The sequence below is a fragment of the Sinohyriopsis cumingii genome, unplaced genomic scaffold (genome assembly GCF_028554795.1).
Source record: "Sinohyriopsis cumingii isolate HCF-2022 unplaced genomic scaffold, ASM2855479v2 utg000837l, whole genome shotgun sequence".
Taxonomy (NCBI): Eukaryota; Metazoa; Mollusca; class Bivalvia; order Unionida; family Unionidae; genus Sinohyriopsis; species Sinohyriopsis cumingii.
The window spans coordinates 341,904-358,776 of record NW_028315936.1 but is presented as its reverse complement, the minus strand read 5'-3'; the positions used below and the strand labels follow the sequence as shown (position 1 = coordinate 358,776).

Here is a 16,873-nt window from a genome sequence, read left to right as displayed (position 1 = left end):
AATCCCCTTTCATTTTACATACAGATGTAGCATTTGACTAAAAGAAAGCAAAAATAAATAGGTTGTTTATATATTCCATCTCTACTTGGATCTGTAGTAAGGACTTTTTATATGATTTAACTGTTTTCCAATTTTCTAGTCTTCTACATCGTCATGTTGAATAGAATCCACATCTTCCAAAACAATACAAGCAAATTCTTCACAGCACACTCACTCCATGGCCTTATGGACATTACTCATTTGGTTTAACAGGTCTAGCTCTCTGGTATATGTAAGTGAGGACAGGCATTTGTGTTTATGCAGATTAATTAAATGATTATTTACGGGACTTACAATTTGTTTTTGATTTTCAAAATGCTGATGATATTCGAGACAAGATAGTAGATTAAGTTTCTCTAATTAGCAAGAGTATCTCATGTATAGATTTTAAAGAAATATATATTTTCTACTTGAACTCTGATAATCTTTGCCAACCCTTCAACTTAAACTACATTTATTTAACATTTATATTTTGAGAAAGAGTTTGAAAGTGAGTGCAAGTCCGATCAGATATATTATAATCATTTAAATGTTTTCAAATCAACTTTTAGACAAATCATTAGCGAGATGTGATGAGATTTGGATTTTTAACGTAGCTTTAACAATTTTTCAGTCATATCGCTATGATGTCTGCAATGTGGCAGTTTATAGTGATGTCTAGCACTGGGGCATCATGCCGCAGACATGTAGCATTATGTCCCACCCAGTCACATTATCCTGACACCGGGCCGACCAGTCCTAACACTAACCTCTTAATGCTGGGCGCCAAGCGAGGCAGCTGTTAGTACCATTTTTGTAAGTCTTTGGTATGATTCGGCCGGGGATCGAACCCACGACCTCCCGCATCCGAGGCGGACGCTTTAACCACTAGGCCACCGGAGCGGTTTATTTGTTTGAGAGGAGTAGAAATAACAATATTATCACGATAGCTACTATGGTCACTATATTGTGGTTAGTCATTTTCATTAAGGACCCACTCATCACCACAAGAACTCTTCTACAGGTAGCTACATAATGAACATCAGATCAGCACCAATTTAATTTACGATTGACAAAACATTTTAGGAAGTCTTTTAGTAAAAACTCCATCTTAATGTAAGCATTAATTCAGACTTAGTAGTGTCTACACAATTTTCAAAGTGGTCACTCTGGCAATCATAATAAACATCAGATCAGCACCATTTTCATTCAAGTCTAGCTAAACATCATAAGAATTCTTCTGGTAAAAATTCTATGACACTATGCCTTTCCATTTAGAATGAATAGCAATAACAAGAGCTTCTATAGGGCTGCTGTGGTATTCATACTTTACCATCCATGTAGATAGAATAGCAATACAAATACTTTCAAGATGATCACTGTGACAGCCACACTGGACAACAGATCAGCAAGATTTTCATTCAGAAAGAACTAGGGATAGTAAGAAGTCTTTTAGTGAAAACCCCATGTTGATATGACCATTCATTTGGAAGGAGTAGTATATGAAACATACTTTCAGCATAGTGGACGTCAGACTGGCACTATTTTCATTTCAGTCATTTAGAAATAAAAAAACTCATTTTGACATGCCCATCCATTCACAAGGAGTAGAGACAAGAAGATTTAAAATGGCCACTATGGTGGCAATCATGGATATCCAAGCACCACCATCTAAATTTCGGACCAACTAGACCATGGGATGAATGTGCGTGTACAGCTTCATGGCAATTATTTTATAAATTTAGAAGTAGGAAAAACAAAATTGTCCAAAAAAAATGGTCGATGACAGATGGAAAATGAATGATGGACTGACACAACTCTAATAAGCTCTTCTCATCTATGACTAGGAGGGCTAAAATATGGGGATCAAACTATAATTCCAAAGGCACAGTTAAGGTACAAAAAGTAAGTAAAAATATTTTTTTAAATCTATGATAATAGTCCATGCAGCGAAATCAGCCCACTATACTACTAAGATCAAGGAAAGTACCAGCTGCAAAGAGCTCTTCGATATTACTAACAAGCTAATGTCAAAGAACAAATCTACACCACTTCCAACTACCTTCTCTCCAGTCGACCTTCCGGACATCTTTTGCAAATTTCTTCTGCGACAAAAAGTACAAACCATTAGAGATAAGCTTGACATCACAATTTCAATTGACTCCTCGTCACCATACAGTTAGAAAACAGAATTTGAGCGGCAACCATTAGCAGCATTTGAACCTGTCTCTATGGATTTTGTACGTACAATCGTGATGAAGAGTGCACCAAAGTCATGTGAACTTGATTCAATTCCAACATCACTGCTGCTTGAGTGCTTAGATCCAGTATTGCCTTTACTAACTGATGTTATTAATACCTCTCTCTCATCCGGGGAATTTCCATCAGTTTTCAAAACTGTCATTGTAAAGCCTATGCTGAAGAGACCAACACTAGACCATAATGATTTAAAGAACTACCACCCAGTTTCTAATCTCCCATTTATATAAAAAATCTTAGAAAAGTTTGTTCTATCCCAGCTTGTATCGCATCTAAATTCAAACAGTCTATTTAGCAATGTACAATCTGCATATCGCCCTTGCCACAGTATTGAAACTACTCTTCTAAAAGTAGTTAATGACGTTATCTCAGCGTTGGATAGCGGAAAGATTACAGTCCTCACCCTCCTTGATTTGTCTGCAGCATTTGACACAATAGACCATGATATATTACTTCACCATCTCCATCATGTATTTGGCATTCATGATACAGCCTTACTGTGGTTCAAGTCCTACTTGGTCAACAGGACACAAATGGTATCTGCAAATGGAATACACTCCAGCCCAGTTGATCTATATTGTGGTGTTCTACAGGGGTCTGTACTTATACCTGTTCTCTTCATTCTGTACACTCATTCGCTCTCAAGTATCATAGATCATCATCCAGTGTCTCACCAATTGTACGCTGATGACACCCAAATATACAAATCTAGCCACCCAACTGAAGTTGATGCTACCATCTAAGGTGTAGAGAGGTGCATTTCTGATGTGAAATCATGGATGACATGTAACAAGCTGCAGATGAATGATGATCACAACACAAAGACTTTGTCATTCACATCCTTTACCTGAAACAATAAATATCAGCAACACCAACATTAAAGTCACACAATCAGTACGAAACCTAGGTGTTACTCTGGACAGTACTCTCACTTTGCACCAACATGTCATGAACATATGCAAGGCTGCATTACTTGAGCTGAGAAGCATCAGTTCAATTGCAAACATCTTTCAGTTGATGCCACTAAAACACTTGTGTGTTCATTAGTACATTCAAGACTAGACTATTGTAACTCAATTATGTCTGGTTCATCTCAATATCTGCTCCAGATACCGCAAAAAGTTCAAAACACAGCTGCATGGATCATATTTAGATTACCACGGTCAGAGCACACCTCCCCGCCGCTCTGTACCCTACACTGGCTATCCATTCGATCCAGAATCAAACACAAAATGTGTTCTCTCTGCTACGTTTCACTGTCGAACTCTAGTCCAACATAGCTATCTGACCTCAACCATGTGTACACACCAGCAAGATACTTACGCTCCTCATCTGACAATCATATACTCATTATTCCCACTATGAAAACAAAGTCATATGGACAGTGTTCTTTTGCATACCAGGGCCCATCAACATGGAATGAATTGCCCACTGAACTCAGACACAAAGACACAGAGATCACACTTAAGAGGGCTCTCAAAACTCACTTGTTTCGACTGCAATAACAAACTTAAAGACCTAATAATGTTTCCTACCTTAAATATTCTCAGCATGTTTTTTAATGTTTTCTAATTTCATGGTGTTTGTTTTTATAATCATATCATTATATGTTTTTTATCTTATAGGTGTTGTCTAATGTTGTAAAGCACTTAGAGCTTTTAAACATTAGGCGCTATACAAAGTTCTCATTATTAGTATTATTATTATTATAATGAATTACCTATATGATGTTAAGATGTTTATTGTAAATACTTTTAATTCACTTACTTGCAAAAATAAAAGGGAGTCTTCAAAATCTTATTTCCCTATATTATCTTTAACAGTGGAAACATTGATCTCTGCATTTTCTTAATTCATGTGTAATATGAATTTTAACAATTTGCATATCCTTGATATCTCACAGACTGAGGTTAAAATCTTGAGGAATTTGGGACATTTTCCAAGATTTTATGTGTGTGAGTGTAATCTGCCTCTGGAAAATTGATCTGTTAGTTTATTAATTTCTTGCTAAAATTTTTGGATGATTGCTGTAAAATGATGAACTTTTAATAAATAAACGGAAGTCAAATTCTAATCCCCTGTTATGGATGTATTTTTATAACATGTTTCAGCATCAGTAATGCTAAAATGACATGTGTAACAAGCACAACTGAGAAATTATGTCCTCCACTTTTATTCTAAAGCAGGGGAAAGAAGTAGAGCAAAGGGGTAGGTGACAATGGTGATATAGACAGACAAGATACATAATAGAATGCAAAATTTATCCCATTTCTCATCATTTATTTCATTCACCTATTTTGATACCTTAAATTGGCTCAAGAGTAGAAAAAATGAATCATTTCATTTATATTATTTCTGTCGTTATCTATAACATAATTTCAAAAATATATATCCAAATTAGAGGGAAATAGTTTTGTGGTACTAAGCAAAATATTAAATCTTATATAAAATAAAAAAGGAAGAAAATGTCAGTTGGTTTCCATCAGAACACTGTGACAATAACTTAAACCTGTCACACAGGTAAGTACAGGTATGTTTCTTGCCAGATGGCAATTTTTGAACCTCTTGTAATTTGCTTACTACACAACCTACTCTGTGCTGCCTCTTTTAATTACATTGTCCTATATAATCTTGTGTGTGTACTTTACATATATCTTTGCTAATATATATATATATATATATATATATATATATATATATATATATATATATATATATATATATATATATATATATATATATATATATATATATACGACAAAAACTGAATTTAATTGAATTAAACCTACCACTGGAAACCTCATTTGCTAATTAATTGGCAGTGATGTGGAGTTTCCAATCCCTATTATACAAATTGCTTTAATGTATTTTCATAATTACTGTAATCTCATATGTTTGCTGTAGTAATGTTGCATATATAGGCTTGATAACTCTGAATTTACCCTGCTAAACAACGACGCTACAGTTAAATTCAACCAACATCTCATCAATATCAAGCAGCATACCCAATTTGGTTAAATCAAATAATAATGAAGGACTGTATAGTATTGGAAAGTGGGTGGGTGTGAAAATCAGGTCCTATAGCTCTGCCAATAAATGATGTAATTGATATTCAACCAAATCCAAGTTTTCATTAATATCAAACTGAATATCAAATTTGAAAATAGTCCAATAATAATTATGGAGTAATAGTTAAGAAATGAAATTGGTGGGTCTGACAATCAGGGACTTACCTAACTCTACCAATATACAAAGCTGTAAACTAATGACAGCTAAACTCTGCCATGGCCTCAGCAATATCTAACTGTATACCAAATTTAAGTCCAACAATAATTTAATGAGTTGTTTTGCAGAAACCAAAGTGTGATGGGCAGATGGAAGGACAGATGGTAGGACAAACAGACAGAAATGAACGTCCTTTTCTTTCCATGAAAAACAGGTCATAAGAACAGTAATTTCATTAAAATTAATATATGCTTATGCAATGCAATCTGTAACTCATTCTGGCAAAAGTGAATTAGTTATTATGGTGAAGGTAAATGCAAAGAAGAGTACATCTATAATTAGGATTCTGATGCATGTGTAAGTATATGAAAAACAATCACACATAAATTTATTAAATTTTACAGAATATTTCTTCAACTTCATGGACTGGTGCCTCAAATATATCACAGGTATACACATTTATAATATGTAGGGTTGTAATTGCTTCATGTAAAACATACATCTGAAATAATGTAGTTTCTACCCTCTGCAGATATAGTGGAATGAAAATGTTTTGGTGCTCCTCCATTTAACTATTTGTTGAATGAACATCTGTTAGTGGATACTGACAACATAAGCATCCTGGATGAGGTTTACCATTCAAGAGTCAGGCATAAGTAAGGATGTGTCCTATACATATGTGACACAATACAACATCATTTCTGTGAATCTTTTCTATATGAAGGATGCAACTTTCCAACAACTGGTTTGATGTTCTGAAGCCTGTTGTAGAATTGTTATTTCAGACATTTCTTCCAAGTACTGCCAATTTATTAGATTTCATGGAGTACAAATATGCATTGATTGCATAGCTTTCAAGAACCACAAATTCAATGACCAAATGAAATTTGAATTTTCACTGAAATAATCAAACCTTTTCAAATCCACAAAATTGTCAGTGCTCTCAAAAATGTAATTTTTCGCAAGACAACAAAAATGGCATAGAAATACATGAATTCACATTTACAGGTCATTGGGATTAACAAGAGGGCCAAGGTTAAAAAAAAATAGCTGGTGGAGCTAGCACTGTTTTGAAAGGTGCACATCTGGAGTAAGGCCAAGCTGTATACTCTATAACCCATATTACACCTATCAATCTTACACCAAAATAAAGGGAATTAAAGTTTTTTTGAACTATATATTACATATACAAAGTCTTTTTCAAATAGCCAATATAACCAGTGAGGAAAGCCATGGAAATTATTTTCCTTTAAAATTCGAACCCTATGCAAAATATGAAACTGTAGAGCGCCACCTTAGTGTCCATGTGATATTGATGGCAAAAGGGCAATAACTCCAACAGCACTGTACATGAAAAGAGAAAGCTTTAAATGGTACATCAACATATAATAGGTAATTTAACTGTTGTACAGCGTCCAAGTCTTGTTGTGAGTTGCAAAGCTTTGATGGTCACAAGAAGTGTGAACAGAAAACCTCAAAGACTTAAAAGAGAGACAGAGAGGGTGATTATTTTGGGACAACTGCTTTTTTGTGGGACGCTAATAAGGTGATTACTATAGGCCTCCATCATTTTATGTGAGGCCCTAATAAGGGAAGTAATTGTGTAGACTGTCTGCAAAGGTATTCATTCCTCAATGTTCAGTGAATACCTGTATGATAAGACTATAAGGGAAATAACTCAAAAATACTTGACATGCAATTTATTTAAAGTATTTATAAAGGTTTCTGTCAGTAGATAAATTCGAATTCCAGAAATATCCCTTCACTTACCCAATGTTATGTTCTTCAAATAACCATGATTCTTCAAATTTGGATCTGACGGCCAAAGTACCCTGGTCTTTGGTTGCCTTACCAAAATCAAGCACTATATTATCTACTCCATCTGATCGTTCCTCAGGGAATATATCTGGTAAAATTAAATGCATCCAATCATGTAATCAAAATGGAATCACGATGTTTCCACCCCATAAAATCCTTCACATGGTAACATATATTAAACAGAAACAACATCCAAATTACAGGAACATGGCCTAGAATCTAACAATCAAGTATAACAGTAATATTAATAATAATAAAAATGGTTTGTTATTATTATCATTATTATTAATATTATTATTATTATTATTATTATTATTATTATTATCATTATTATTATTATTATTTTTGTGCAATAAGTTAATGAGGAATAATCTTCTGAGGTCCTTCAATGCAATACAGAACTAAAATAAAGAAACATGATTGATACCTCTCAGTTTTTTCAAAGACTTTTCAAGGACATTCCATAACATGAATGGATTATTTTTCCTAACAAAAATTTAACTTTCTCTATGTTATGATTGTTTATCAGTACATAAGTCAGTGTAAAGTATAACAAAGCAGATAACGTTATTAACTCGCTTTCAGATCCATCTATCAGCATAATATGTCATTTCATGCGACCAGTTATAATCAGCGATTACTTATCCTGCCACTAATTTCTGTAACTAAACCATTTTTTTCATGCCGAAAACTAACCATCCATTTTATGTGAATATATCCTCCCCCAGAGTGGAGAAAAAGCAAAATGACCTTTTGCACACCGCTCTTTATGTCGCATGGACATGTGCATAAGGTAGATGTTACTTGTCATCTTTTTCATGTACGCCTTACTGTGTAGACGTCTGCCAAAATTATCACCAGAGAAATTATGCCTGTAGCAACTTACCGTTAATAAATGGTCTTCTTCTGCTGTTATTAATTGATCTTAGTGTTGCAAATGTCTGATTCATTTCTTTAAAAGGCTTCTGATATTACTTCCTGTTCCAGCTTTTGGGTGGACACATGTTTCTAACAGATATAAAAAATGACGTACAGGTAAGTCCTTGTGTTCAAAGGAAAATAACAATATGCCCTACCTAATATTGTGGACCTCGTTTCCCTTCAGTTTCACATTGTATACTTTTAATTTTTGCCCATGCTTTGCATTAAGATTCCATATGCATTTGAATGTTGCTTTGATAAAGTTCACAGACAAATTATCTTATTTTTCAATCATAAAAACTACAGGCAATTTTCATGAGGTCAACTCTGTTGTTTAATTCATGCATCGAGTGTTCTTAGTGCATTCACAGGTGTGTACACAGTACAACACTGCATACAACCAGGTGAATTTTGCAGCAACATCAAACAATGTTCTTAGTGCATACACAGGGGTGTACATCGTATGACAATGAATACAACCAGTTGAGTTTCAAGGCAACAAGTGATTTCAGATGACATTATTTCTTTATTACAGGATAATGTCAAGACAGTCTGTGGGCCAGTGTAGCCACAAAAAGGGCCATTGGGATACTCCTACAGACTGCATAAGTGCTCAAAGTACACACAAAAATATTGTTGCACTTTTTAAAAATTATGTCTTATATCAAGGCAGCAGGATCATTCCTTGCCCTCCTTCTTCAAACTTTTATAGCATCTCTTCTGGGTCTCACTTGTTGGGAAAATATCTTTGGCAGCTGGCGAAGCCCTTCTTTCTGGAAGGCAATTGACTCCCCCCCCCCGCCCTCCGGTAGCGATGTGATCCATCCCATGGGTGGGGTAGAGCACTGTGACAGTGTGTTGCACATCCCCGTTAGGGAGACAGAGCACTGCAGTAGTGAGTAGCGCCCTCCTATTTGGGAGATAGAGCACCACGATAGTTGGTTGTGCACTACCGTTAAGGAGTTAGAGTACTATGATAGCAGATTGCATCCTCCCATGTGTTGTGCCCTCCTTTATGGAGGTTGAGCACCATATCAGCAGGTTGCTAACTCCCAATCAGGGAGGTAGATCATCACAATACATATCGTGCTTCTGGCAAAGTGTTATCTCCTTCTGTTAGGGAGGCTAAACTCTGCACCCATGATGCACAGAGTGATAAATCAGTTGAAGATAAGGCTTGTTCCACCTATCACTCATTGGCCTCATAGTATGGGGTACAGGGCAAAGATAGAGCTTCCCTCTTTCCCCACCTCTACCATTCCACCCATTGCTGGATTTGAGGGTCCATACACAGGACACAAGCTATGGACAGGGACCACATTGGTGTTCCTGTGTTCCCATCTAAACCTATGAATGGGATGTGCGGCCTTCCATCTCAGTAACTACAAAAAAGACCTGCTAAGGGCTGCTTATCTGGAAGTTGAGACCCTCTTTGGGCGCCTCATTGTTTCCACGCCTTCTCAAGATTTTCTGGATCACTAATAGTGATCTTTAATATCCACTCCTGGTCCACCGCAATCGACCAGAAAATGAGAAGAGGCAAATCACCCTCAAGGACAGTCTGCAATATTTTTCAGGCAGGTGCAACCTCAGTCAAACCCCCATAATCCTGCTATACCAATTCCTCACTCATCAGATCCACAGTGCCCAAGTTGCCAAAGATTTAAGAGGATGTTCTCTAACCCTCCTTCCTTTCCTACCATAGGGTGGGACAGCCCGAGCAATTTACCCCTCTCCTGTCAAGCACCCCCTTCCTATATGTCCCAGTGGATCCTCGCCAGGGCCTCTTCTCAGGGTCTTGGTCAAGCATCATGGATGACGGCTGGATCTTCTCCATTGTAATGAGGTTTATTGACTCCAGTTTCATGAACAACCCCCACTATCAAGGACCCCCATTTTCTTTCCCCAGTCCAGTCTGGTGAATCTGAGGGAAGAGATACACAACCGTTTGCATAAAGTTGCAGTTGAGAGGGTCTTAAATGATCAGTTTCTTTCCTACTCCACAATCATCCTGGTCACCAAGAAATTTGGGAAATTTGTAATCATATTGATCTCTCCCCGATCAACCAGTTTATCTTGGAGGAATCCTTAATCCAGAATTCTCTTCATCCGTGTGACTGGGCCATCTCGATGGACCATCAGGATTCTTTCTTGCACATCACGATATTTTCCTCCACACCGCAAATATCTTCATTTTTGCCTAGACCAGAAAGATTTTTAATTCTGGGTTCTGCCATTTGGAATATCTTTTGCACCCAAAGTCTTTACCAGGATCATGGTAGAGGTAGCAGTCTACTTCTGAATACTGGGAACATCAATTCTCCAGTATTCTGACAACTGGCTGATTCACAATGTCCAGTTGGGGTGCTCAATTTGGGTGCTCAGTCAGAGCTTAATTCTTCACGGTTCTTCGACTTAGGCTGAATTAACCCTCTACTTAAACACCCTAGAAATGACAGCAGTATTTCCAGCATTGAAAGAGTGCATTGACATAATATGGGGCTACTGTGTTATCACCTCATCATACAACACATTCATCAGAACATATCTATGACGCACTCATGCCCCTTCACCTTGGCAGCCTCAGTGAATTTTGCAATCTGAGTTTGCCACATTCCAGGCAAGATGAACGAATCCACAACCTGTCCAGAACAGAGTGATCCATCTTCAGAGAATGATCTCCTCACCACTAGTAACAGAGTCACTGTTCTCCCTCTGGGGAATGCCCCATGTGGATCTGTTTGTGACCAGGTTCAACAACAACATCCCTTTTATGTGTCTCCTGTCCTGCTTCGAATAGCATGGGCAGTAGATGCATTCAGCCTCCAGTGGGATCGTCTGTTTGGTTATGCCTTTCCATCCTTCCAATTGCTACCACAAGTCCTATAAAAAGACAGAACTTTCACTGCCCAGATCATCCTCATGGTCTCACTGTGACCCCAGCAATGATCTCAGACCTTTTTATCAATCAACCAGAATGTCCTGTCACAACACCGGGGATCCCTCCTCCATGACAACCTAAATGCCTGGCTTGTTTCAAGCTATCTCTTTGCCAGAACAAGTTTTTCGTCTTTGTTGACAGTTGTATCATTCAGGCTAAGAGAGCTTCTGCATTAAAGGTCTACGATGCCAGGTGAAGAATCTTATGAGATTGGTGCAGAAGGAATACAGCGATCCTATCTGCCCCTCTGAAATTTCCAGTGCTAATTTCCTTTGTTCCTTTTTAAGACTAAAAGATGTTCAGTATCCACCATCAAGTGCTATCAAGCTGTCATCTTCTTGCTTATCCTGTCTCCAACCCTCTTATACACAGATGGAATCTTGTGTCTAATGGTCATTAACCAAGCCCTGTGTAAACCACTGAATGAAGATTCCTTTCCAAACCTCACTCTCAAACTATCTTCTACTTGCTCTAGCTTCTGCATGATGAAGAAGTGAGATTCATGCCTTGTCAATTGATTGTCTCAGATTTCCTACAGATTGCATCCTCTCATTGAAGAGGTTGAGTATGGCAATAGCAGGTTGCACCCTTCTCTTAGGGAGGTAGAGCATTATGACAGCAGGTTATGCCCTCCCATTAGGGAATTGGAGTACTGCAACCACCGATTGTGCCTGTAGTGGAGGTTGATCACCACAACAGTGGGTTGCTTCCTCCCGTTAGGGAGGCAGAGCACAGCAACAATCTTATGATTTGTTTCCTGGGACCCATTGTTCTGGCACATTTTGTGATTCAGAGAATCCGTTGACCTTTTATATGTGGACCTCTCCCTCTATGGTGAGTACAACTAAATGTCTCTCTTGTCGATCAGTTTGACAAAAGCATCAGCCTACCCACCTATCTGACAAAATTAGCTACACAATAGTGGCAGGATAAGTAATTACTTATATTAAACTTTAGTGGGGGGTAAAACTCATTTTATTTATGCAATACTTAGCTGACAATATTGCCAAATGCCTTACTCCCACCCGCTCTGATGTATTGCACAATCATCATCTGCGAAAAAGATGACAGGTAATATCTACTTTCTGCGCATCTTCATGCAACATATAGAGTGTGTGCTAATGGTCATTCCAACTTTTCTCCACTATGTTGGAGGATATATTCACATCAAGCAGACGGTGAGTTTAAGGCACGAAAATAGGTTAGCTACACCATAGGGTCAGGTAAGTATTGCATAATTAAATTAGTTTTACACCCTAAAATACTTAATTTTACCCAATTGTATTTCTTTATATATCATTTTGGGGAAAACATGTAAATACAAAATTCTGAATTAAAAAACCCAACATACTTTTTTCAGTTTTAAAATTCTTTATTCCCGCTGATAAATTTATAGCAAAGTTCAAGGATTGTATTAGAAAACATCATACTTTTCAAGAAAAAAACGACCTTTTTGCAGAAATTCAAGATTACAAGACAACCCATCAATTCATTTCCATTTTGTACAAAGCTGGTAAAGAAGCAATAATATGACAGATACATACAGGATCCAAATAAAATGACTGAAGCACAGGCAAGAAGGCATGCAGATACAAATTACAAATACAAAATTAAGTACTTTAAGGAAAATCACTGCCACATTATTTCTTAGTTGGTATAGGTAAGATTCACAAAATAAAAAACAGACCATCTATCTTATAAGTTCATTCTTCTAAAGATAGATATTTCAATATTGTAATTAAGCAAACTCATTCAGGAAATGCAGTTACCGCAAATAACTCCAAAATACTAATATAATTTGATAAAATGTCAAATTTCTTTTACTTTGAACTTTAAGAGGAGTTGTGAACTAAACAGTTTCAAGGTCATCATCCAAGTTGTGAGACAATCCGAAATGTGAAGAGAAAAAAATACCTTACAGTGAGCCAAAGTGGCTCAGTGATCAGCATTGCCTAACTTACAATATTGAAAGGTGTAGGTTAAAATCCTACCCCAGACCAGGCCTTGATAGCCACCATGGTGTCTCTCTGGGCAAGGAGCTCTATTGAAATTGTCTCTGCATTATATAGCACCTCATGTGTTGATGTGCCATCAAAACAAATGTATCTCAACCCATGTTGAAGGGGGTTGTTAAGCTGACAATGGAATTAGGAATATAGATTTTGTGTTGAAGGGAAATCTTGCTCATGTTTCTTTCATCTTTGGAGATTGATTTTTCATGCAAAATTAAATGTGTGCTTGAAATATTGACATTTTGTCAAACAGGATACTCATCATCACCATCATCAGCATCATCAATCCTGTAACCAAATAGGTTGTTGAGGCAACACATAAACTTTATAACCAATTCTCTTGATCTTTCCCTGTTCTTTATCGCCCTTTGGGAATCTCCAAAACCTATGCCTGTCCATGCATATTGCAAACTCTTCAATATCTTTGCAGAGATGCCAGAACAACTAATGTCTTATATAAATATTCACTTAAAAAATTCAGAATTAAATATGAAAAACGAAACTTAAAATTTTGTATCCAACAATTTAATTTAATCATTACACCTCACTTATTTAAGGTGATTTTTGTTTTAAATGTGCTTCCTTCAGGCATCTTCTAACCATGAGAAATGATTTTCTTTTAAAAGTCTATAGAGAAAAGACTGCAAGAAAATGTTATCATCCAATTTTAATGCCTTGTATATCGTATATGGAATTTCTGCTCCAAAGGTCATGTTCTTTTTACGGTATTAATTATTCTCATCGGCCATTCATTCTCATATATTTCTGGAACTTACAAGGTGAACGAGGGTGCTAACCCAATGATTTTTGACCGTTCAATATTCAACTACTTTTATGATTCAAGAGCTTAGTTATGTTTTCACAAAAGGTGTACATTTACACATTACGAGCATTTCAGTGATCTAGATAATCCATATTCAACTGTTACAGTTTGCCTATATAAAATTTTAGCTGACTGCCAAACTGGAATCTGATAGAAGCGATTATAGTTGCATAACTTGAGGCCAAAATTAGGTATGTTTCTGCCAGATCTGAATGGCTGGTAAATGTTATCTTTGCTACATTTAGAAGAATGATGTTGTCTTTTCTTTCTTTACATCGACAGCAACTCAGAAACTCATTCAGACAGTCACTAGTTATGTTTGTCCTCCTTGTGCATCTCCAGGACTTTGTACATACTACAGATATTGTCACACTTGTCACACTGTAGGAAACACCAATCAGATTCAGTTATATTGCTAAGAATCAATGACTTCAATGATAAGAATTGCAATGCAAAAGGCAAAAGAGATTTCGACATTTGTGATTCCAGATGGACTTTTATCAATATAAATAGATGTTGTTTGGGACGAAAGGTTTGCTTGTACTTTTTAAATGTTAAATGAAAATGATTATATCTGGTCTAGATAATTGCGATGCTTCCATCGATGATGTTATCATCTACAACGAAACCTGGAAGGATCACCTAGAGACAATTCGGAAATTCTTGGACAGATTCATTGATGCAAAATTAATAACTAATTTATCCAAAAGTGAGTTTTGCCTTGCTTATCATACATTTCTATGACATATCGTAGGACAGGGACACGTTAAACCGATAGATGCTAAGGTAAAGGCAATCTCTGAATTCTCTGTGCCTGTCAGTAAAAAGCAAATGATGCGATGTTGGGTATGGCTGGATACTATTGAAAATTTTGTTATAATATTTCCATAACTGCTGAACCCTTGACAAATTTGTTCAGCAAGAAAACCAAGTTTCATGTGTCTGAAAAATGTCAGGAGGTTTTTGATAAGTTAAAGACCATACGTAAGAGTGCGCTAGTTCTTTCAGCTCCAAATTGTAGACAATCATTTAAAATATATGTTGATGCAAATGATGTGGCGGTTGGTGCATTAATGATTCAAGAAGACAAAAATGGTGTTGATTATCCAGTGTGCTATTTTAAAGACATAATAATGTTCCCTACCTTAAATATTTTCAGCATGTTTTTTATGTTGTTTAATTTCATGGTGTTGGTTTTTGTAATAATATCATTATATACGTTTTTTATGTTATAGGTGGGAGCCCCCGAGTGGCCGAGTGGTCTAAAGCGCTCACGGTTACGGATCACTGCCATCTCACCTCTGTCTGCGTGAGTTCGAGTCTCAGGCTTGGCTAACGTGGGTACGTGAGAAAGCCTACCAGTAGCTTCTCGTGGGTCGGTGGTTCTTCCCGGGGTTTTCCAGTGTTCTTCCTCCACCAATTATACTGGCCGCCATGTATAGCCTATCTTGTGCTGAAAAATGGCGTTAAACCCTACAACAACAACAACAACATGTTATAGGTGTTGTCTAATGTTGTAAAGCACTTAGAGCTTCTAAAGATTAGGTGCTGTACAAAAGTCCTCATTATTATCATTATTATTATTATTATTATTATTATTTTTCTAAGAAATGAAATAAGCACCAGAGAAATTATTTCACAATCGAGAAGAAATATTTAGCTCTGATACTGGCATTAAAACACTGAAGTTTACATTAGTTCAGCTCCTTCTCCGATTATTGTGTTTAGTGATCACAACCCCTTTACTTTCATCAGCAAGATGAAAAACAAAAATCAGAGATTATTAAGGTATAGTTTGATGTTGCAGTAATACAATATTGACATTAGGCATGTTAAGGGAAAATATAATTTAATAGCAGATACATAAATCTTTATTTTTCTTTATAAGGCGATATGTTATGTATATTTAATTTGCATTGTTTGTTGTTTATTTATATTTTTTATTTCATTATATGCTATTGTAATGTAGTATTATATGTTGGATTTAATCTTATCCAAAATCAGTTTTATTTTCTACTTGACCTGAATTAGTGATCTTTTAAAACATTTATTCTGTAAACAGCTAAAAATACATAGCTAAACCCTAACCCTAACCCTAACCCCATGTGTAACGGTTTAATATCAACATCATTATTCATAGAATTAAATGTTTATTTGGGCCTGGGTCTAGGTTATTCACATGTATTCCACTACAATTTAACTGGTGTACCTGACATTGTCCAGGTTATATATTATAATATTAGTAATGTCCTTTCTAATATTAACTAACTTTTTATTTTCTAATCATTAAAAACTTTCTAGAAGGTTATTTTCCATTAGGAAATGAGTTTCTTTTTAGAAAATGTTGTGACCTGAGGTCAAGTAGGGGACAATATACTATTGTCACTCCTTCATTCCTGCTTAAACTCTAGCAGAATCATTTTGTATTATGTTTGTCTTCAGTAGTTTATTTGGGCTGAAATTTATTTCTTCACATTATTTAATTCAGTGATAAGTTTCTCTGGAGATACAGAGTGAACATAAAAAATAAGATTCTTGGACATACAATCAATGGGATTTATCATTTATTATATTACTATATTTCAACAAAAGACTGTTAATACAAAAACATATTACAGGCCACCACAGGCACAGCAACAACTTTAGCATTGGACTTAATTTGGATTTCTGCTATAGGTTGTTTAGAACTACATTATTAGGACTTGTGTCTGTAATTCTATGATTATTTTGGGATTTAATTTGCAATACAGTAAGTTCTCTTTTTTCATTTTCACTTTGTATTCCAGGGAAGCAAATTATTTGTTCATTTTAACAAAGCTTGTTGCTTTTCACTCTTATTGTACCTATTTTATGAGC

General features: G+C 36.1%; 1 protein-coding gene across 1 annotated transcript in view; it reads right to left on the bottom strand.

Moving 5' to 3' along the window:
- LOC149773176 (complement C3-like) overlaps positions 1–16,873 on the bottom strand; it is a 519,398-nt gene that overhangs the window by 262,361 nt on the left and 240,164 nt on the right. Inside the window, exon 17 of the mRNA XM_089946681.1 lies at positions 7,273–7,408. Within this exon, the coding sequence (XP_089802807.1) occupies positions 7,273–7,408 (136 nt within the window). The remainder of the gene's footprint in view (positions 1–7,272; positions 7,409–16,873) is intronic.